Raw genomic sequence first — 22,083 nt, 5'->3', positions numbered from 1 at the left:
AAATTAATCAAGCCAGTGGACATAAAAATACTGTCTCTATGGTAAGAAGTTGTAATTATTTACTTGTAAACTGAATGTTTCTATATGGTCTGCCTATATGGACACTCCCCATCTTCCTTTGTGTTGGAGTGCTTCCATAACTAATGCTAAGTACTCCACAATTCACATTGTTCAACAGGTACTTCTAAAAAGTCGATGGTCAGAATCTGTCAAGGAAACCCAAACCCAGTCCTTTATTATTTTTTTTCCGTGAGTCTTAGCATTTTGAGACTTTAAACACTACAAGCAGTGAAGATATGGAGTAAAAAAATGCCTGTATGCTTAAACAGATTAAAACTTAACTGTATTTTTCCCACATATTATCTTTACTGGTAACTGCAAGATTGAAACTTTTCAAATGAGCTTATTCTACAGTACCGAAAGGGTAAAAATGTCAAATCTGTGAATACCATACTAAGGTAGGATTCCCCTTCACCTGTGTCAAAGGCAGATGTGAAATTATCCCGAGGAGCTGTGTTTGAAGCTCTAGAGAAAGGAATGATTTACAGCTTATGTGGGATGAACATTGAAATACAAACCATTTAAAAGGAAATCCTTCCTCTATTATCCTGTCTTACCTTTGTAATTTTTTTTATTCATTCTTCTGAAAACAGTGAATAATTATGTTGGATTAATAGATGTTTTAGTTTAATAATCTAACCACAGATAAATATCTCTTTAACTCTGTTAAATGCAGCCTATGATGATGTTAGAGCCACCCTGTATACTTGCTGAAAGCAAGTACACCAAAGGCTTGCACACATTTTTGTTAATTAATTGCAAGCTTAGTTTGCATACTTAGATTTTGATGAAATCCATGTAGTGTGAAGTAATAGTAGCCTTCTCTCTAATAAGGAAAAATGTTCTTGTCATTATTTTCTTCTTGTTCTAGTAACAGTTGTGTAATGTTTAGCCATTGTGAATTTTTGACCGCTGTCTCATCCGCTCCAAAGTAAGAAACAGAAGAATAATGTAAGCTTAGGCAGAGCCAAGTAGTCATTTTAATAGGCAAAGCTTCAGTGTTCATTCAGGGTAATACTGTACTTCGTAAGCAGCATACCATTCTGAAGGTAGATATGAATGCTAAATTTTTGATTTTCTTTAAATTTTATTTATTATTTAAAACATTTTTAAATTTTTAAAAGCATTTGATGTACAAAGGAGTTGTTTATATCAGTACTTGGATATACACATCCCTTTTCAAATAGATTTATTTTATGAAATCTGTATAAGAGTGAAGTTTATTCAACTAGGATCCTGTTTCCTCTTATTTACTAAACTTGCACTTGCTTATAAACAGTTTACATTTTTATAGGTTTCCATAAATGGTTTCATTCAAAGAAATTAAAGTGTGATTTAATTAAAAAAATAATTTTTCAATACCTACCTTTTAATTTTTGTATTTGGCTAGCAGAACTTATTAACCAACTTTTCTCTGTAACTTTTAAGATGAACGTTGTGGGAAATGGTGACAAAGGCTTTATTAAAGTATGTAGACAACATCCACAGCCTTTCTCTCATCCGCTAAGCGGGTCACCTTGTTACAGAAGGAGATCAGGTTACTCAACCAGAACCCATGATGGCTGGGCCTGACCCCCAGCTGTCCTGTACGTGCCATGTGATGGCACTCAGGATGATCTGCTCCATAACCTTCCCCGGCACTGAGGTCAGGCTGACAGGTCTGTAGATCCCCAGATCCTCCTTCCTGCCCTTCTTGCAGATGGGCATCACCCTGGCTAACCCGCAGTCAGCTGGGACCTCCCCAGTTAGCCAGGGCCGCTGATAAATGATTGACAGTGGCTTGGTGAGCACTCCCACCAGCTCCCTCAGCACCTCTGGGTGGATCCCTTCTGGCCCCATAGACTTAAGTGTGTCTGAGTGGTGTAGCCGGTCACTGATCATTTTCCCTTGGATCATGGGGGCTTCATTCTGCTCCCCATCCCTGTCTTCCAGCTCGGGGGGCTGTGTACCTGGAGAACAACTGGTCTTACTGTTAAACACTGAGGCAAGGAAGGCATTAGGTGCCTCAGCCTTTTCCTCATCCTTTGTCACTGTTTCCCCCTGCATCCAGTAAAGGATGGAGATTTTCCTTAGCTGTCCTTTTGTGGCTTTTTTATAGAAACATTTTTTATTGTCTTTTATGGCAGTAGCCAGATTAGTTGGGCTTTGGCCCTTCTAATTTTCTCCCTACATAATCTCAAGGCACCCTTGTTGTCCTGAGTGGCCTGCCCCTTCTTCCAAAGATCATAAGCTCTCTTCTCTTTTCCTGAGTTCCAGCCAAAGCTCTCTGTTCAGCCAGGCCCATTGGCACACCGGAATGGCCTGCTCCTGTGACTTTAAGATTTCTTTCTTGAAGAATGTCCAGCCTTCCTGGACCCCTTGGCCCTTCAGGACTGCATCCCAAGGGACTTTGTCAGGCAGTCTCCTAAACTATTCAGGCAGGCCAAAGTTGGCCCTCTGGAAGTCCAAGGTATCGTTTCTGCTGACCTCCCTCCTTACTTCTCCAAGAATCGAAAAGTCTTATCAATTTCAATTGCTATAATCCAGATGGCCTCCAGTCACCACATCACCCACAAGTCCTTCTCTGTTCACAAACAACAATTCCAGTGGAGCGCCTTCCCTAGCAGACTCCCTCACTGGCTGGATCAGAAGTTATCTTCCACACACTCCAGGAACCTCCTGTGTTGCATTGCGTTTCCAGCAGACATCTGGTAAGTTCAAGTTCCCTACAAGAACAAGGGCTAGCAATTGTGAGACTTCTCCCAGCTATTACAGAATATTTCATCTGCCTCTTCATCCTGCTTGGGTGGTCTGTAACAGACTCCTGCCATGATATCTGCCTTGCTGGCCTTCCCCCTGATTCATACCCATGAACACTCAACCCTCTCGTCACCACCATCAAGCTCTAGATAGTCAAAACACTCCCTAACATACAGGGCTAACCCACCACATCTCCTTCCTTGCCCAGCCCTTCTGAAGAGTTTATATCCATCCATTGAAGCACTCTAGTTGTGTGAGTCATCCCAGCGTATTTCCGTGATGGCAACTATGTCATGGGTTTTTTTGTTTGTTGCCCACACTGCGTGCATTGATTGTGCCACCTTTATGTGGGGAGAAGCCCTAATTCCTATGTGACCATTCTCAGGCACTTCCGTGGTTTCTTACACATCAGTAGCCCTTGTATCTTTGCTGTTGCAGGGTTCTCTGTCCCCTACCTCCACTGAAACAGCAGATTGAAGGACCTCGCTAGCACACTATTCCTCAAACATTGGCATGCCAGCCCCCAGCTTGATATCTAGTGAGCCTGGTTAGTGAGATGACATCACTACCACTTTTTTGTTCTATTTTTACTCAAAAGTCTGGGAAAACTTCTTTCTTAATGAGGTCTGCCTTAACTTGAGTTTTCATACTATGCTTTTTATTATAAAGATTGTTTCTGACCTCTAAAAGACCTTCTTTTTTGTTTTCCTTCTAGGCTTCTTTTCATTCCAGGCACCTCTTCTGACAGAAGTATTACTGCTAATTTTTAACTGGTTTTATTACAATTTTTTTGTGGGTATAACCTCCAGTTACCATTTGAGAATGACATTGATCTCCCATACGTCCAGTCTCATGTCTGCCTGAATGTCATGCACATTCTAGGAAAATGAAGAGCAATTCAGAGTATACTGAATTCAACATATATTGGGTGACCAGCTGAAATTACCACTTGAGCTCTCTTAACTCAGGGTCACCCACGTAGGCATCTACACTTGAGGTGCCTCATGTTCGAGATTCCAGTCAGCATCTCTCCACTGTGCTTTAACCACATTAACAAACAACTGTGCATTTAGCAGTCCTTGCTGTTGATTACAGGAGAAAAAGTTAAATTCAGCAAATTAATCAGTTAAATTCAGATCTTATAGGTGACTGTATTATAGACAATTGGATATTAGCAACATGTAAGTGCTATTACTGTTTCCTTTTAAGTGTGTCTGCTGTGCTGCATATTTAACTTTTGTGTTAGTTAACTTTTCCATGCTAGTAGACAGTGCTGCATCACTCGCTCGCATTGCTCTCATGTGTTCTCCATTCATTCCTCCAGCAGATCCTCATGCAATTAGAAATGAGGCAAAACTATAATCGTTAATTTATTAAAACATGAACTTAAAGTTAGCATTCCTGACAGTCTTCATTTACTGAGGTGGCATAGCTTAAGGTATAGAACAGAATTTTCCAGATAACTATAGCTGGTGAGATTTTATGCTGTGCGTGACTGATTACTTTGAGGATAAATTTCAGATGAATTCTGTCAGCAGTGATAAATTGCTCATTGTTCATTGAAGTCTACCAATCAAGTTAAGCTAATGCAACTACAACATGCTGTGGTTTTTTAAGGATAACAGTGGAGGCTTTTGCAGATTAATTTAAATTGTGCCAAAGTCCTGTCAAGATGAATTACAATTCAGTTTTTCTGAAATAGTTAATAAAACCAAAATCTGTGCGGATCTAAACTACCAAAATAGTTTAAAATGTGAAGCTTATATTCTGTTCATCAGCTAGACATGCATTTAAATTGTATGCTTGTTTTGTACATTTTCTGATTACCTAAAATACATTCTGCAAAAACTTGTCTGAAGTGAATGGATAAGCAGTGTACTGAAAGGTCATTTAAATATGTGCCTTTATCAGTATACTTTCACATAATTCAACTTTGTGAACTTTTAGAAATTACTTCCACTTTGGCTTTTCTGTATTATAGTAAAAATCCTTTTGTCTTAAAAGTAATGCATATTTTTTATGTTGGTTTGTAAACTTGACCATCAAAACATTCTTATAGCATATATATATGTGTGTGTGTATTTTTTAGGAACTGTGTGTGTATTTTTAAGGAACCTCTAAGAGCAAGGCAGCAAAGAAATGTCCAGGTCACCTGAATATGGTATTTGTTTACCCTTGCAGAAAAAGAATGTAAAGCATTTTATGGCTATTCAAGGATATTTATAGGAATAATTTATTGGACCACCCTCTTCATCCCAGCAGTCTTGTTACCATCTCTCGTGCATCAGAGTTCAGCTGAGTGAGACATCATGTTAAATGAGAGGTTTCTAAAGCTACTTGTTTTAACAGGCAATAGAAAGAAGAAAAACCTTTCTTCTCAGTTTACTTCTTGAATGTCAGTGTTGTCACACATTCATTTACACTTACCTTTCTGATAAACATCTTTGGTAAGTAAGAGATACTGTTTCAAGTTGTTGTTAAAACAGACTTCATTAGTGCTGCAGTGCAGATTGATAGGACTATTTCTGTTTCTTGGGAACAGGCAGTCATCTGTAGGAGTTCTAGCTAGTTGTAGCAGAATTTCTATAAAGTTGTAGTTCTATAGAATTTCTATAAAGTTGTTATAATTTGTAGTCCTAGATTTTTTACTTTAGAGAAAGTTATCTTGATATCTTTGTAGAAATTTTTACTTCAAACACTTTTAGGTGAGAGAAAGATTTTGATACTTTGTATTCTTAAAATGGTAGGACTCTGTTCATTGGGCTTTGCTTACTTGCTGTTTCTGTTGGTGTGTTGCTTCTTCTCATGGATTTTAGCAAGTTAGACTCACTAGGGCATGTTACCATCATACTAGAAGTGAAATCTGGGTTAATTATTTTTCTAGGTTTAAGACACTGCTGTATGTATTTAATAACTTCAAAGTTCTGTCATAGCAGTGGCTCAATAAAGAGTGCTGAATCTTAAGTTTATGTCAGTCATGTATCACTAAATTTAGCACATACTGAAATCTAAGGATTTTCTGCTTGCTCTAATTGACAGCCCTGAGGTTTTGATATCACAATTTCTGAAAAATTATACCTTCTGCAGCAAAAGTAGAGAAATATTAGAAGTGGTATGCCCTGAGTAACTATAACATGCCAGGGGCAGAATGCAGTCATTACTGAGTTCTCTTGTTGGATTCCTGACAAATTTGTTCAGTTCTGTTAGCTATTGAGTTGTACATCAGCATAATCTCCCATTCCCAAGTTAAATTTTCCTTAGAGAATTTGTGTGTGTGTGTGTGTGAAATCAGCATTCTACTGGTCCCTTGTGATATTTGATAAGGAGGCATTTTCAGGTCAATTCAAACATATCTGGCAAATGGGTTTTTTTATATGTATCTGTTATAAAATACTTATTTATGCACACATGTAAAATGTAATTCTTCAGCATGAACCTTATTTTCATCTTAAGGAGGCTGTGCCCTTTTCTTTGTTCCTTTTAGGAATTCTCCTGTAACTTCCAATCTTCAGTTAATTTGCTTTTAATGTATTGAGTATCTGCAGGTTTATAAAAATGCAGTCGTAGTTCATTATTCTAATATCCAAGATGTTTTTCTTGTCTTAGAAGCTCTCAATGGTACTTAACACATCACTTCAGTCATGGGATTCTTAATTGAAGACTGTAAGCTAAAATAAAATGAGAAATTGTGTCTTCACTGGCGGAACATAGAAATATATATGTACTTGTATTTTTTCAGTATATTTTTTACTGATTACTGCTTACATTTCTACTTTACTTTCATTCTGGTTTTATATTTATTACTATTTATTTATATTTATTTTGAGACAGCAAGTTGTAACTAGAGATAGTACTAAAAGTGAGAGGACAGTATGCATAAACCCACAGATGCATTAAACATGGTAGAAAAAACCGCAAAAAACACAGAAGTAGAAGTAAGCAGAAAAACAAATTAATTTATAACCATTTATTGCCTTGATAATAAATATACATTGTTTTGTGTTGCTTTGGGTAAAGAATAGAGGACACTTCACCTGTGCAAATGAGAAAACATCTGCCTGCCTTTTCCAGATTTCACAGTACATCAGTTGATGTCTTGCTTTTTATTGCTGAAAGGTTGACCCCTTGCTACTGAAGTCTATTATCCTGCATCTGTATAGTTTCCATCCACACATTCCATTACATACTTCGTGGATTCTGCCTTTTGAATCCAGCATTTTAAGTCAGTTCTGCCAAAAGCACCTCCACAGAAAAGAGAGGAAAGATTACATGTAGCCATAGCTTCTCTGATCTGTGCTAAAGGCATTTGCTGTTTCTCAGTGTCTTCATCTGACAGTGTAAACCAGCAAAGGCCCACGAATCTCATTGATTTCACTGTATAGTGTAATGCATGATAAGATGTACTCGCCATTAAGAGGGGTGGCACAGGATCATTTATTGATGTAGCCAAATGACATGTATTTTTTGGAAAAAAAAAGGCAGGTTTTAAAAGATTTTCTTAACAGTAAGGTCTGGGGACTGCTGAGTCCTTGTTGAATATTCAGTATAAATGCCAGGCTCTGAGATAAGACTCTTAAGTTGTTTAGGCTGTCAGGCTGACTTTAATTGCTAGTTGATTTTTTTTTTTAAGCCCTATTCCAAGCAGTTTTCTGTAGCATTTCTTCTGATTTTGTATCAGTAAGCCTCCTGAAAGAAATTAAAACCTTGAATTCACTCCAAGGCTACTTGTTATATTTAGTAAATTGTATGTCCTTGGACAAGGAAAGGGAAAATTTGACCAAAAGATACATCCAGTCCTCTTTGTACTGATAAAAGCATCTTGACATCCTATTTATAAATTACAGTATTTAGCTTATGTGCAAAGAATTTTAACATCTGTGTTTATTGGTTTATGCTGTAATTTGCATATTGCAGTTTCTTATTAAGTATAACATTTAATGTTTTTACTGTTATGTAAACATTAAAAAACTTCCCTCACATCTGTATTCTTCTAATGCAAATGCCATGTGCTATATGAAAAACTACTCATTTTAACAAAAAAATCAGTCGTTACTTATTCTCTTTGGTTTTGCTATAGATGAATCTATAATACGAGAACCAAGAATGAGATAACAAGGGAACAGATTGAACCTTATTCTGAAATTACAGATTTGGGGGAACAGGGTAGAGGGCAATGTTATACAATGTAACTTAAAAACTCATTCTCTGTTTTAAGGGAGTTTTGTTGGTATTTGACTGTTCTTATCCAGCTCTTACTTTTAACTCTCAATTATTATTTTGCCTGTCTTGAAGCAGAGTATGGTGGCAGTATTTGATAATGAAAGGCTGTCAGGGTACCACATTAGCTTCTACATGTGCAATCCCTGTCCATGTGATTCGCAGCAGCTTAAAATATTTCCTTCTGAGTCTTTTTGCATGGCTTAATGTTCCTCTCACATGATCAAAAGGAAAGAACCATGATAAATGAGCATTGAATAAATATGTTCAAGATAATTTTTGAGTTTAAAATTCTGTTTCCTGTTTTTCTTTGTTCTCAAGGGGATAGGCCTTGTTTTAATACAAGGGTCAGTAATGTCAGAATTCTTAGGAACTTGCATTTTTTCAGTTCCTAGTTTTACCTGAGTTTTGCATCACACAGTCAGCATAAACTGAATTATTTCATTGTTCTACTAGTTGCACAACATGTGGCATTTAAAGGCCTCTAAAGGTATCAATAACTGTTCTACTTTTCCCTGCACTGAGCTCTGTGATACAGTGTTTTAATTATTTTCTTTTACAGGTTCCTTACAGCCTTTCCTGGAAGCCTGCAGTCACGAATCCTTCTTCCGTGCTTGCTCTGTATTGCTTCGAAGTTCTAAGCTAGATATTCAGATTTTGGAAAAGCTCTGTGTTATACTGCAAAACCTCTCCAAAATAAAGTAATCCTTTATAACCATTATTCTGTTAGTTATTATTAGATTAGCAAACTTGGGGACCTTTATCTTTCTCCTTTTTAAAAACCTCATCTCTGTTTTGCTTTTTATTCACTCCACCGTAGATAATGCTGGACTTTCTCTGTTAGCAGTTAAATTTAAACTGTATGTGTCACAGATTTGTAAGACAAGACTCTCAATTTGCATATAACTCTAGTTCAATTTACAGAGTACAAACTAAAAAAACCCCAGCAAGCAACCTACCCTAAAGAGGAAATGCTCCTTATGTATGCAGATGACAAGAACGTTTAGAAGAGAACCCTTCTTTTCCTTCCTCCTGACCTTCAGTTTTACTCCGGTACCTGGCAGTAATCTCCTTTGGAAATTTAGCTTAATCTGAAACTTGCATTCAAGTTGCTTCAGTTTGCATTTCCTTCAAAAACAAATTTAAAGTCTTGAGCCATTTAAGCCCTTTTGGGAATGTTAATCTTTATACGTTCCCGTTGCTTACTGGTTATTCATTTATTGTAACAAAGGTGTTTATCGTATCACTAGTAATGTGCTGCTGGACTCCACTGGTGCATTACTTAATGCGAGTGTTTCATTTATAAAAGCATATATGAGCTACTTTTTCCATTAGACTTAAAGCTGGTGGCAAAACAGGTTTTCATTTGACTTTATTAGGAACAAAACTGAACTCTAGGGGAAAAAATATCTTTTCATGTACAATAATCTAATACAAATCATAACTTACATTGGGAATACACTAAAAGTAAAATTTGCTCAGAAATCCTAATTATTTAATCTTTTTATGTGTCTGGAATCTTATGTCACAAGAGTGAAACCCTGTTACAGCCTTTCCTTGAGCTTTCATTATACTACATGTACATACCACTTAAGTGAAAAGGTAGGTTTTGGTGATTTTTGCCAAGTTTTTTCTCACCATTGATTAATAACCTTCTGCTTAGAGACATTGTATGCAGCATAGAAGGGATGATATGAAACTCCCAATATAATGTACATTTCATTAAAAAAATAATTTTCTGTAGAATCTTTAGTATTTAGATGAAACCTCTCAATTTTCAATTGATTATTATTTTATGCAATTTTTTTTACAGAAGCAATAAGAAGATGTTTGAATTGTTTGCTCTTCACCAAATGATCCAAGAACTGCATAGGGCTACAAATCCAGATCATGCTTTCCTCTGTATAAACCTCAATTCAATTCTGTTGAATTTGGGATTGTTGAGGAGTAACTCTCTTACCTCCAGTCTGAGCACAAGTCACTAGCACTGTCTTTCTATCTGCCTGTTGCTCTGCGTAATTTATACCACCTGCATATGTTACTTGAAATTTGGAATTTATTTAATACTGTTTTATATAAATAAATTAAGCAGAACCTCAGTACTGTATAAGTTACTTTGTATCTTGTGGAATCTCACTGATACTTGCCTCTTTCATAAAAAGGAAATTGAAAAATTGCATAATATGATAAATCACTTTTCAGTACTTTTTAAAGTGAACTAATGTTGCTGTTCTGAATGACTCATGCAATCTAAGGAATTGGATCCCTTGAGTAAGCAGGTCAGAAATACCAGCCTTTCCTTACAGGTATGAATTTTAGTTACTTTTAACTCTTCAGAGAGTTTTACAATTTCATTTCTTTTTATGGTTGATAAGTAAAAGACAGGTATCTTACATGATATCTTTTGAGATAATTACACTTTTAATGATTAAAACCAGATTTTGCTTTAATATAACTAGACATGTTGAATGAGAAATTTTGTTGTTTTGATTTCAGAATGTCATAGTGTTTGATCTTTTCCTGTATTTATGTAGCATTTAGTATTTTGTCCTGCTTCGAATGAATTTCTAGTGTAACTTTGAGTTGTAGTATCTCTACAAAAGTAAATAAAAGCTTTTCTTAAAATACCTGGTAATATTGATCCCTGATGTAAAAATTATTGTATTTTATTGTTTCTGCTATATTTTGTCTTAATTTGCAATACAGTCCTCATAGTATCCACATTTCTGAGTGCAATGAATATGTTTTTTGTCTGCCACCATTCAGTGTTCACAAGTTCTTACACATAGGAAATAAGATACTTTTTAAAAATTCAACTTAGTCTTCCATTTCTGATTTGTACTGTAATTACTGAAACTCTGTAATTGTAAAATTGAAACGGCAGTTAAAATTTAAAGATCTGTTGTATGTTAGTCTTTGAATAACACTGGCAATCAATATAAAACTTCAGAGGGGTTTACTTCTCATTTTCATACTTTTTTTTTTGTTTTCCTTTGTATTTTTTACCAGAAGTCTTTGAACTGAGTCTTTGAAGTTTAATTCTAACTGCAAATATTTTTCTAGCAATTTGATGTACATTTCTGACACACTTTCCTATGAAAGGCCTCTACACCAGATTTGGCAGAGTATGAAGGGAGAGCAAGCAGTGCATGCTTTTTGGGCAGGAAACCAATTTTAGGTAATTTTTAAATAACACTATTCATAGCTAAAAGCTTTTGCTGACAATGTTTTGGAATAAGTATTTCTTCATCAGTAGTTTTGGTTTTCCGTCAGATTTACCAGCAGTGCAGAATCTTGCATATACCTTTGGCTGGAGACAAAATTCTCTTATTTAGGAAGTGTGTTCCCAGTCCTTATGTGCTTCTCCATCTGTTTGGTCATTGAAAATACTAGAAAATTAATAACCAAAAAAAGCTATAGAAAGTTGTTAGGTTTCCTGTATCCACAGGAATGTTGATTGTGCTCTTGGCTTTCAAACTTCATCACTGTTAATCTGCTAATCTTCCTTGTGGTACCAATTTAACACAATGTGTTCATCTAATAATGGCAAAGGTAATGCAATAAAAGAGGTGCATAGAGTATGGTGTAGTTTTTACTATTGGTCCCTTGTGGTTTATATGCAGTAGCATTTACAGCCTGAAAAGATGAATCACTGTTAATTTCAAGTTTTTATCATCTAGAATGTTTCTGTTAAAATGCAAAAAAAAAAAAAAAAAAAAATTGAATCTGTTAAATATTAATGCAGTTAAATTGATTGATGAACTAAGGATGAGACTAAAAATTTTGATTTTTTAAGTGAATTTAACAGTAAATTTTCTTTCTGTGAAGAAAAATACAAGTTCTTGATTTCACATTCATGTTACAGTAAGCACAAACAGAAATAAATTAATTCTACAAATAAATATGAAATTTCTTGTGAGGAATAGTTACTTCTATAAATTAAAAAAGCTGTAATAAAGTTCCAAAATGTGTATGTCGATTTTCAACTCAGGTTAATAATTCTTGCGCAGAAAATGGAAGTCACAAATACACTTTAGTAGAGTCATACAGAGGCTAGACTTGCAATGGTAGAAGTGATTTTTTTTTTTAAGCCAGTTGTTGACAGACAACTTACAGTAGTTCCTTAGGACATTGTCATAAAACTTTCAGTGAATATCTTTAAAGAATATAAACCATGCCATGGTTTTTCCCAGATTTATTACTAATCAGTCCTGTTAATGCAGAAATATTTATGAAGCCTCCTAATATCTAGAAAGGTAAAACAGTGAAGGATTTGGAATTGGTTTTATTTGCCATCAGGTTTTCAGTTTGCATTGGATTGCATCTTTAAGTGTGCATGGTTTTATGAGACCTGCAGACTATAAATACAAGTGGAAAGACTGTCTTACAACAACATGATTTCAGGATCCAGGACTTCAACGGAAGTAAAATGCCTGTCTACCAAAAATGGAACTAAAATGACTGGAAATTAGAAACCGAAATAGAGATTTTAGATCTATTCTGTTTAAAGTTGTAATTGATTATCTAGAGTAACTAAGCTAAATAATAATGGTTTCTACATTAAAAGCATAGATAACCTGGCTTGCCTTTGTCATTAACAAGCAGAAGTAGGTACTAGGATAAATACTGTACCAAAACCAGTTATTTCTATATTTCTACTTCTAAATATTTGGTATATCAAGTGTTGTACACACCTGCTTGTTGTACTTGTCTTGAACATCAATCCTGTGGGCCAGCCTACCCCAGCTGTCCACACCGGTCCATGTTGTGGCCTTGCTCAAACATCCCCATCCTGTCACCATTCCCTGAGTAGTCTTGGCAGTCTCCGTGGAGAAGGGGAACGGAGCAAGTTGGTTGCATTCCCTGCTGTCTTGTGGGTTTGGTTTGGTTTTGGTTTTGGAAGGATGGATTTCTGTCAGGCTGGCCACGCTTTGGGCATCTCTTTATATAGTCTTGCCTTCTCAAATGGAATCTAGAATTTCCTGGAGGTTTTTTGGTTTTGTAGCATTTGGGTACTATGAGTATGAATTTCTACTACTTTATCCTTCATTCGGAAGACTGTCTACAAGAGGCATTTGAATAAGTTAACTGTAACTCCAGCTATTTCCCACGGTTCCCAATTCCCTGAGGAAACATGGTTTATGTGATCACTATTAATCAGCATTCCTGAAAAGGGATACACTATTTTGAGTATGCCAGCCACCTCTGGCCAGATTTGGCAGCAGGCAGGAGTATCAATTTTCAACCATTTTTTTGAGAGAATTTGAGGAGAAGAGAGAGGTCTTATGAATACTTGTGCTTAAAAGAAGGGCAGAGACTCACGCTTTTTGGGAACAGCCAGCTGGTCAGTCGGAACATGTGGCTTCAGACTTCCTACAATCTGCCATGTCTTGCTTGAAGGTAGGTCTTCAGAAGTGAGCAACTACCATCACTGGCATGAAACGAAGAAAGTTTCTGGTAGTTGCAACCTACCACTTTAAAGGAAGATAAAGAATTAAGCTGTATTTTTTTGTTGCTGTTTTTTTGGCACAGCTGTGAGAGTCCTCATTAGGAAAGTCAACAAGATGTTGTATCTGCTCATGTTAGTATAGTTTTCATCCCAGAAAAGGCTACTAAATTTGAAGAGAAATAGTTTGGTGTTTTGTTTTTGGGGTTTTTTTAACAAACCTATCTGTTGTGGAATTGCAATCGCCCTTGCTGTTTATCAAAGGCTTCTTATCAATAAATGAGCAAGACAGTATTTCAGACCTGATCTACAAAGTCAGATTTGGCAGATCTGTAAGAAAGGTTGTTCCCTGGATGGGGGACAGTTATATTTGCAGAAACTTGGCAGATCTAAATAAAGAGGGCTAACATTAGCCAGCCTGCACAGTTGTGCTCTGTTCCTTCATATTTGGGATTTTCACCAGCTGATAAAATGTCTGTCTCTTAAAGTGGGATTTCACAGTTATCCTCCAGTTCTCCTGAACATGACTGGCTTGCATCTTTTCTAATGTTATATAACTGAATTTAATATATTATGGGGGAAAATTTCTTGTAGCAGATAAATTAACTTGGAAGGTGAAAGTATGCTGAAGGCAACATATTTTTGAGGAACTTTTATTCACCATCAGCATCAATGTCTAAAATATGATTTAACTTACCAGACCAGATTTTAAAAGGAGCTGTAAGTAGAGCTCATAATTCAGACCTATGACACTGGATCCTTTAATTATATACTGAGTTTTTCACCTAAAACTTATATGGCTTCAGGGATTTTCTATCATGGTCTGATAGAAAGTGTTTATCTTCAGGGTAACGTATTTAAATGTAGTGCAGAAAGTCTGAAAATCTGATCTATAAAACAATTCAGTAATCTTCCACTTTCCAAATGGTTAGAGGAACTGTGGTGGCAAAGCAGCGACCCCTTTTGCTCCTCTCAATGATATAGTGCTCCCATGTTTTTAAAACTCACACAAATTATTGCAAAAGTAGTAGTGCAGTGCAACGTTGTGATCCTACCCTTGACATCCCCCTGAGAAACGCTGTGATGAGCAAAGGCATCTTTATGTGTTATACTGACTCTTGTAGTGTGATGTGTCAAAACCACCACTATCCATTGCCAAAAATAGATGCATTTTGGGCTGACAGAAGCCTTTAATGCCATCTTCTGAGCATGGTTAGGAACATTCCTGTTTTTTTTGTTTTTCATGTAATTTTGAAAGCAAGTGTATCATATATTTATGACTGCCTGATCACTACTAGAAGAGGTAACTTTGAACAAAACCACTGTTTACTTGTTTGTAGCTACTTTTTTTGAGTATATGGTCCTGAGTTGAATTTTAACGAGAAGTAACTCACAAGACATTTTGATCTCTAAAGTCACACCTAGAGAATTACCTGAGAAAAAGAGATCTGAGAAGCCCTATTATTTTTTTTTTCCAAACCCAATTCTCTCTATACCCATTACTCAAGGATATTTAGACATTTCCCAAGGCATATGTCCCTGCATATAGGACCTCTCTGAACACTGCAGCTTAATGGTAAGTAACTGCTCTGGTAGACATACTCAAACTAGGGCTGCAAACTCAGCGGCCAGGATGCTGCTAACAACAGTGGCTATGAAAGCTCAGCATAGGATAACATTCATGTTAATAAGTTTGCTTTAAGGTCATCTTCAGCTCCATAAAATGGCATCACCAGTACAGTTAGTTATGGAGAAAAGAAATAAAAATAATCTTTCTAGTTTACAGAAAAAAAAAATAATGTGGTAGAGTTTCAAACAGGAGTATAATATTCTACTCACACATCAGCTTTTTGGAAAAGTAGTATGCCCTTGAAGAAGGTAGGAGATAAATAGCGCTGCCAGACTGCTTTTGTCCTTCAGAAGGAACAGTATTCTAGAATGTGGATTCAAGAGCTATTTATATAAGAAATGCAAATAAACAGAATTTCTCTCTTCCAGGGTCCTTCCCACAATGTGGCAGTTTGATGTCCTCCTGGTTTTTCCTACTCCATGTTGAAGTGTGACTACAATTTTTATTTTTTATTTTTTTTCACAGCAGCCTGGCACGCCAAAGCCAAATTCCAGAAATAGACACCTAACTCTGCTTCCTTCCTCTTCCAGTTGTCTTTCTGCTGATCGGTCTTCAGTGTTACTTGCTGCTGATTTTTCATTTACTTCTACATGGTGGATTAAATTGGAAAGTTATCGTGTATTCCTGAATTGTCTTGCAATACTAACTTGAATCCTATTACAAACTTGTTTCTAAAGCAACCTCACCTGTTAAAAAAAATGAATTACCTTTTTTTTTTAAAAAAAAAGGTGGTGATGGACAAGTGAGATGCCTGTGTGTGACCTGTATAACAGCTAATCACTGATGTCTTCTGCAGCAGAGCATGCAAAGGCTTCTTATTGTTCTGTAAGTATTCAGATGGTCTAGTCCCAGAACACTGGCAAAAAGGAATCAACATTTTTCTGTCCTTGAAGAGTGGTTGATAGTGATAATGCCTGAGGTAACAGGTGCTATGCATTACAAATCATAGCACAATAAATAACCAAAAGAGCTTATTTGGATGTGGGGAAATAGAATATATATGCAATATTATGTGTCTAGAACTAGCTATAGACCAACCCAGTGCATTCTTACCCTGTTTGTGTTAATGTATTTTCTGGAATATGCACTAGGAAGCCTATCCAATACATAATAAGAGCATGAGCTCTCTTTGCTTTTCAGTATCACAGAGGAGTATTGAGGTTGCTTGCAGAAGACTTGTGCATACAATAGTCATTGTTTTACCTCTGGGTCATGTTTTTCATCTGCAGCAGCAAGGTTTTTTCTCTTAAATACGCCCTCCTCATAACAAAGCAGGACTTCTAAACTTATTGAGCCTTTGACTTCAATGGGGAGAGGTTGAACTGGCATGCCTTTCCAGCTCATCCTCCGACCCATACTGCTGGGCATTTATGCACGTAATCTTTTTGTTCATGGATAATAGATTATTGATCCCCAATTATAGAATATGGAGGCAGTCAGCTGTTGTTGCTTTATGCTGCAAAGCTGAGACCCATCCTTTTCAGCCTGCCTTACCCCTGTTGTGTTGTTTTATTAATGTTGTCAGGTATCAAAGGCTATGTAGAGGGCAATTCCTGACTGCAGCCTGAGATCAGAGACAGTCTGTGAAGTCCAGCAAGTTTCTCTAAGGAAATACTGGGACGATACTGGTCAGGCTAGGAAGGGATTAGGTGGGAAAGGTCTTGCAAGGTAGTAAGTATTAATCTTGCCTAGGAGGAACTTTCACAAAGTCACCTAAAAGGCTAGTAACGGAGTTGTGACTAGTTTTATCTGTAGACTCGCAGTTAGGTGCTCTCTCTAGGAGGGCCTGCTGATAGAAAACAAAAGAAAAAAGCCCTAATGCTATTTTTACAGTGTTCATGACATGGGCTGTAGAAGTCCGTGCAGCAAAACCTTGAGTTGACCAGAGCTTTGTATGAGGCTCTTAAGTCTTTTATTTTAAGTAAGCATTTCCAAGGACTTACAGGGTCCTTTCAACTTGAAAGCTGGGTTTTATCAGAGTATAAAGAACAATTAGCTTTTTTTTTTTAAAAAAAAAAAAAAAGAAAAAAGAAAAAAGAAAAATGCACATCAAAAGGAAATGAAAGGTCTTGTTGGTAATTTTCTCCCTGACCCGCTCATTTCCTTAGGGGTTGGGTCTTAATTTTGATTTGAACTCTAATAACTTTCTGTTTGCAGAAAATTCTATTTGCTTCGTCTAACTCCCAGAAACATTCATCTTTACATCACAGCTGTTTGAGGCCTTGTCCTGTACCTGCCCCTGCCCTTAACAGTCGTCTTCCATTCCCTGCTGTGCTACAGTCTCTTCTTTCCCACTTTGCCTTCTTGAGCCTCCCTCTTCCTGCTGGCATGCTCCTTTGCTCTGAAGGAAGGCACAATTTTTCCTCTGCCCAGAGGAAAAGTCTGAGACAGTTTGTGTCAATTAGGACAAGGTAAAACAGTAGCCTTTCTGCTGTGAAAAGGCAGCCTCTTAAAGGGATATAATATGGTACTGTGACTGTGATTTTTTGCTTATCTTCTTTTATTGCTAGGGCACACTTAGGCTGTGTGGCAATTGCTGTGATGAATAAGACATCCAGGGATGGATCAAAGTGGATCTGTAGCTGTGTAAAGATACTTTATGGGTTAGTCAAGTTAAAATCACTATACCTGAGCACATACACTACTGTAAGTAAACATTGTGGGGTCAGGAAGGCCAAGGTGCTGCTGGGGCTGAGCTTGGCAAGGGATGCAAAGAGTGCTAAGGAGGGCTTCTGCAGGTAAGTCAGCCAGAAAAGGAAGGTCAAAGAAAGCGTACCCCCTTGATGAACACAACCGTCAAACTGGTAACAAGAGATGAGGAGCACACTGAGGTACTCAACAACTTATTTGCCTCAGTCTTCACTGGCAGCCTCTCCCCCACACCTCTCGAGGGGATGGACTGCAAGACACGGACTGGGGGAGCAAGGTCCTTCCCACTGTAAGAGAAGATCAGGTTCATGACCACCTGAGGAACCTGAACATACACAAGTCTATGGGACCTGACAAGATGCACCCCAGAGTCTTGAGGGAATTAGCTGATGTAGTTGCCAGGCCACCCACCTTGATAATTTGAAAAGTCACAGCAGTCAGATGAAGTCCCTGGTGACTGGAAAAAGGGAAACATTACACCCTTTTTTGAAAAGGGTAGTAAGGAGGACCCTGGGAGTTTACCAGCTTTTAAACCCCACCGCTATGCCTGGAAAAATCTTGGAACAGATCGTCCTAGAAGCTAGGCTAAGGCACATGGAGGACAGGAAGGTGATTCAAGACAGCTAGCATGGCTTTACCAAGGGCAAGTCCAGCCTGACCAACCTAGTGGCCTTCTATGATGGAGTGACTACATCAGCAGACAAGGGAAGAGCTATGGATGTCATCTATCTGAACTTTGGCAAAGGTCTTTGACATGGTCCCCCACAATAGCCTTCTCTTTAAGTTGGAGATGTGGATTTGATGGGTGGACTGTTCGATGGATGAGGAATTAGTTGGGTGGTTGCATCCAGAGGGTAGTGGTCAATGGCTCAGTGTCCAGATGGAGATCAGTGACAAGTGGTGTCCCTCAGGGGTCTGGGGTCTGCACTGGGACCAGTACTGTTTAATATCTTCATCAATGTTATAGTGGGATTGAGCACACCCTCAGCAAGTTTGCAGATGACACAAAGCTGAGTGGTGTGGTTGACATGCCTGAGGGACGTGTTGCCATCCAGAGGGACCTGGACAAGTCAAGAAGTGGACCTGTATGAACCTCACGAGGTTCAGCAAGGTCAAGTGCAAAGTCCTGCATCTGGGTTGGGGCAGCCCCTAATATCCGTGCAGGCTGGGGGATGAAGGGGTTGAGAGCTGCCCTGCCGAGAAGGACTTGGGGGTACTGGTGGATGAAAAGCTGGACACGAGCCAGCAATGTGTGCTCGCAGCCCAGAAAGCCAACCGTATCCTGGGCTGCATCAAAAGCAGCGTGGCCAGCAGGTCAAGGGAGGTGATTCTGCCCCTCTGCTCTGGTCGGGTGAGACCCCACCTGCAGTGCTGCATCCAGCTCTGGGGTCCTCGGCACAGGAGAGACATGGACCTGTTGGAGTGGGTCCAGAGGAGGGCCACGAAGATGATCTGAGGGATGGAACACCTCTCCTGTGAGGACAGGCTGAGACAGATGGGGTTGTTCAGCCTTGAGGAGATAAGGCTCTGGGGAGACCTTATAACAGCCTTTCAGTTCTTCAAGGGGGCTTATAAGAAAGATGAGGACAGGTGGTTTTAGTAAGACCTGTTGTGATAGGACAAGGGCTAATGGTTGTAAACTAAAAGAGGGTACATTTAGAGTAGATATAAGGAAAAAATCTTCTATGGTGAGGGTAGTGAAACACTTGCGCATGTTGTCCAGAGAGGTGGTAGATGCCCCATGCCTGGAAACATTCGAGGTCAGGCTGGACGGGGCCCTGAGAAACCTGATTTAGTTGAAGATGAACCTCTTAATTTCAGTTGAAGATAAGCCTGCTCATTGCAGGGGTGGTGGACTAGATGACTTCTAAAATCCCTTCCAACCCAAACAAATCTGATTCTATGATTTTTTTCCCCCTGTTCAGTCTGGTCTGGGTCAGCATTAGGTTGAAAAGCTCAGACCAAGATAATGAGTGTTTCCTAAAGAAGTGCTGTCAGGAGCTGAAAATAAAAATATTTTCTAAAAATAAAAATAAAAATTGGCTTCTCCACACCAAAAGCAGGATTGATATTTTGCTCTGAAGAAGATAGTTTGTAGTTGATCAACTGCTTGCTGGAGAGGAAAAGAGCCACTTCTAAGCAAGGGTGATCCGAACTCTTTCTTCAGAGTTTGGATCGTTGAAGTGAGTTTTATTTGAGATTGTGTGTTAAGAAATGTGCTTACATTTGAGGTAAAGTCACTGTAACAAGTTAAAATCTTTAATGGTCTTACATGAAAACTCAGAAACTTTTGTTTAATTTCTTGTTGGAAATCACTTATCGTCATTAGGATTGGCAGAGTCCCTGGAGGTATTTAAAAGGTGTGTAGATGTGGCGTTTCGGGACATGGTTAATGGTGGCCTTGGCAGTGTTAGGTTAACGGTTGGACTCAATCTTAGAGGTCCTTTCCGACCTAAATGATTCTATGGTTCTATTCTATGATTCTGTAACTTTAACCTTACATGAGCCAATTTTGCTGTAAATACTAAGAACACTATTACATAATCCCAGAGAAATTAACCTTAAGTACACCTTAAGCATTCATATGATCCAGTAATTCCCCAAAACAGAGCATCAATTAACATAATTTGTAATAGGTTCAGGTTCATCGTTATTCTACACTTGCTGACTGCAGCTCTTTCAGCGATGTTACTGAGCTGAAATACAGTCACACACATGATATTCATTTGTTACCTGGTAAGATTCGACTCTTCTCACGTTTGACATCTGTACAATAAGTGCTTACACCAAAGTTTGTCACTCCAGGTTCTCTTTATAGCCTAGAGACACTACAGCCCATAGTTTGAGGGTGCAACCCATCTTACCTTAGATGCCTGCTTTAGCACAAGATGAGCGTCACTGCAAGCACCTCTGTTTGCACAAGTACATCCCAGTGTGCTTGAAGCACTGCATGTGAATGAAAAATTGAAAAAAGAAAGAAGGAAAAATCAAAACAAAGAGAACATCCTACAGAAGCTCTCAGGTGGTTTGATTTTTATGTTTCTGGTTTTTGTTTTATTATTTTGCACAGTGGAAGGACAGGGGTATTTTATCCAGACCCGAGTTTGTGCTTTGTCAAGTTAAACCTGAGAAGGCAAAGTTTCTCCTTTGGGTGGCTGTCCATAAGCACATTAAAACAGAATCCTCAAGCCTTTCAGGCAGTGACGTGTTTAGATGCAGCAATGCCTGCTGGAGTGTGCTTCACATGATGTTAACAGGGAGTAAAAAGACAGTAAAGTGAAACTGAGAACATCAGTTCCTCCCAGCCAGCTGGCAAGCTCAAAGATTTGTTGCAGTTTCTGTAGCCATTCTCTCATTTAATCTTTGATGGAACAAGAATGTATTCATCATGCTAAAACCAATATATGCGTCTGAATAAACAAAATCCCAAACTGATTTTAAAGTAGGACAGTGTTTCTTACATTTAGAAAACGTCTGACCTGTATGAAATACTCCACAAGTCTTAGCTTGTCTGGGGATTTTGTCTTAGCAGGGTCTGGGGGAAATGCAGCTTGGTGCTCTATTTTTTGTAGAAGCGAGCGGTTCTGCTGGCATTCTCACCAGTGCAGCCTCAGATTGGATGAACATAATTATCCTGTCAGGCAGTGAAGGCCTCCAGTTAAGCTCTCTGATAATGTGGTGTAGCACTGCTAATTTAGGAAGGCAAAATGAAATCACGTTAATGAGAGAGCATTGCTACTGTAAGATTAGTCACCAGTCTAACAGTCTGTACCAGCTCTCAATACATAGATAATAATGTAAACGGTTTCTCCAAGGTGTTGCTAGGAGTTTGGCATTTCTGTGGTACCTACAAAGAGAAATATCAAACCCAAACTGTATTGGCAAAATGATTTTTGTTTCAGTTGTTTCCAAGGTGTAATGCAGTGAAGCACTATCCTATGGGAACACAAAGATTCCTTCATGTTATGTCTATGTTACCTAGACACTCCCATACCACAGGAATGTGCCTGCTAGCCCTTGGCTAACTCATTTAATTGCAGATTTATAAGGCAATATACGATTTAATCAAAGAAATGGCTAATGCAACTGTGTTTGACCTCTTGCTTTAATTAGGATATTTTATGTTCATACTTTACAATATAATAAGTTATATATACAGCATTAAACAAAAATCTTAGAAAGTAAGCTTTGGCAAGATCTACAGGAAATTTTTTCATTCCTGTACATCTTTTGTGTAACAATAAAAATACTGTATACTAAATAAAATAATGTTAAATAGTCTGTGTTCACATTGGCACCATCAATTTCAAGACCCTAACTTTTCATGGCCCAATAAACATAA

At 38.0% G+C, this 22,083-nt stretch overlaps 1 protein-coding gene across 10 annotated transcripts in view; it reads left to right on the top strand.

Moving 5' to 3' along the window:
- The window catches only part of CCDC138 (coiled-coil domain containing 138), a 43,625-nt gene extending 31,029 nt beyond the window's left edge, over nucleotides 1-12,596 (top strand). For 8 of the 10 annotated variants that reach the window (XM_080377424.1, XM_080377426.1, XM_080377427.1 and 5 more), the window contains 2 exons: nucleotides 8,579-8,717; nucleotides 9,830-12,596. In XM_080377424.1, coding sequence (XP_080233550.1) covers nucleotides 8,579-8,717; nucleotides 9,830-10,001 — 311 coding nt within the window. In that variant the 3' untranslated portion in view covers nucleotides 10,002-12,596. Of the gene's footprint in view, nucleotides 1-8,578; nucleotides 9,769-9,829 lie in introns of those variants that run through there. The other 2 variants (XR_013926374.1, XM_080377428.1) reach the window with 2 other exon arrangements.
- The last annotated feature ends 9,487 nt before the right edge of the window (nucleotides 12,597-22,083 follow it).

Source organism: Falco punctatus, assembly GCF_963210335.1.
Source record: "Falco punctatus genome assembly, chromosome: 2".
NCBI classification, from domain to species: Eukaryota; Metazoa; Chordata; class Aves; order Falconiformes; family Falconidae; genus Falco; species Falco punctatus.
This window is presented reverse-complemented; position numbering and strand designations above follow the sequence as displayed.